The 769-nt window shown below is 52.3% G+C and overlaps 1 protein-coding gene across 1 annotated transcript in view; it reads right to left on the bottom strand.

Moving 5' to 3' along the window:
- Positions 1–769, bottom strand: part of Rnf213 (ring finger protein 213) — a 110,078-nt gene that overhangs the window by 48,550 nt on the left and 60,759 nt on the right. The window contains 2 exon segments of the mRNA XM_031354095.1: positions 9–168; positions 512–696. Coding sequence (XP_031209955.1) covers positions 9–168; positions 512–696 — 345 coding nt within the window.

Raw genomic sequence — 769 nt, 5'->3', positions numbered from 1 at the left:
GGGAAGATATTTTTTCTAAAGCTGTGACTGTTGGTTCCCTGTGTTGTTTCTGGACAAGCCTTGAAAACATACTTGGCAGAGGCTACGAGCTGTGCGCTACGGATGCCATCTTCAGAGTCTGTCTGGATGACTAGGATTTTACACTCGCCTGGGTTCATTAAGCAGGAGCTGGAGGACAAAGGGAAGAGATTAGTGGGTGAGTTCCCCCTTCCTGAAAATGGGTAAGGAATTCCTTGAAGCAGTGGGCAGGGCCAGGGCCACACAGAAAACACATGCAGAGAGATGCTCAGGTAGGCAGATGAGTCAATAGAGTTCTAAATGGCCAGCAAGGCTGCCTGAGGAGACCAAGGACCATGCTGGGGAGCCTTTGTCAGAGGAATGGGCAGAGCGGGAGGCTTAGACACAGCCAAGAGTGCTGCAGCCTGACACCACTCATTAAGCCATGCTAGTTACAGCTCTGCCCATGTACCCGGCAAGGGCGAGCCTTGCCGGAGCTAGCAGGGCACCTTACCGGACATCCTTAAGGAACGAGTATTCAGTGTCATACTGCTGTAGTGACAGCACCACAGGCTTTGAGGCCAGTCCTCTCAGCTCAGATGCTAGGACATCACAGTCACTTCCAGTCAGCAGCCTTGAGAAAGTGGTGATCTGCAAAGAGGGAGACAAGTGTTGGCAAGAACCCCGTAGGGAGACCATCTATCTTCTCAGGACAGAACCTAGAAATATGAGGAGGTTGGGCCCTGCTCATCATGGGCCCACATGGCTCAGT

This window comes from Mastomys coucha, unplaced genomic scaffold (assembly GCF_008632895.1).
Source record: "Mastomys coucha isolate ucsf_1 unplaced genomic scaffold, UCSF_Mcou_1 pScaffold5, whole genome shotgun sequence".
In the NCBI taxonomy this organism is placed as follows: Eukaryota; Metazoa; Chordata; class Mammalia; order Rodentia; family Muridae; genus Mastomys; species Mastomys coucha.
Note: the sequence above shows the minus strand (reverse complement) of the source record. Positions and strands in the feature narration are given on the sequence as shown.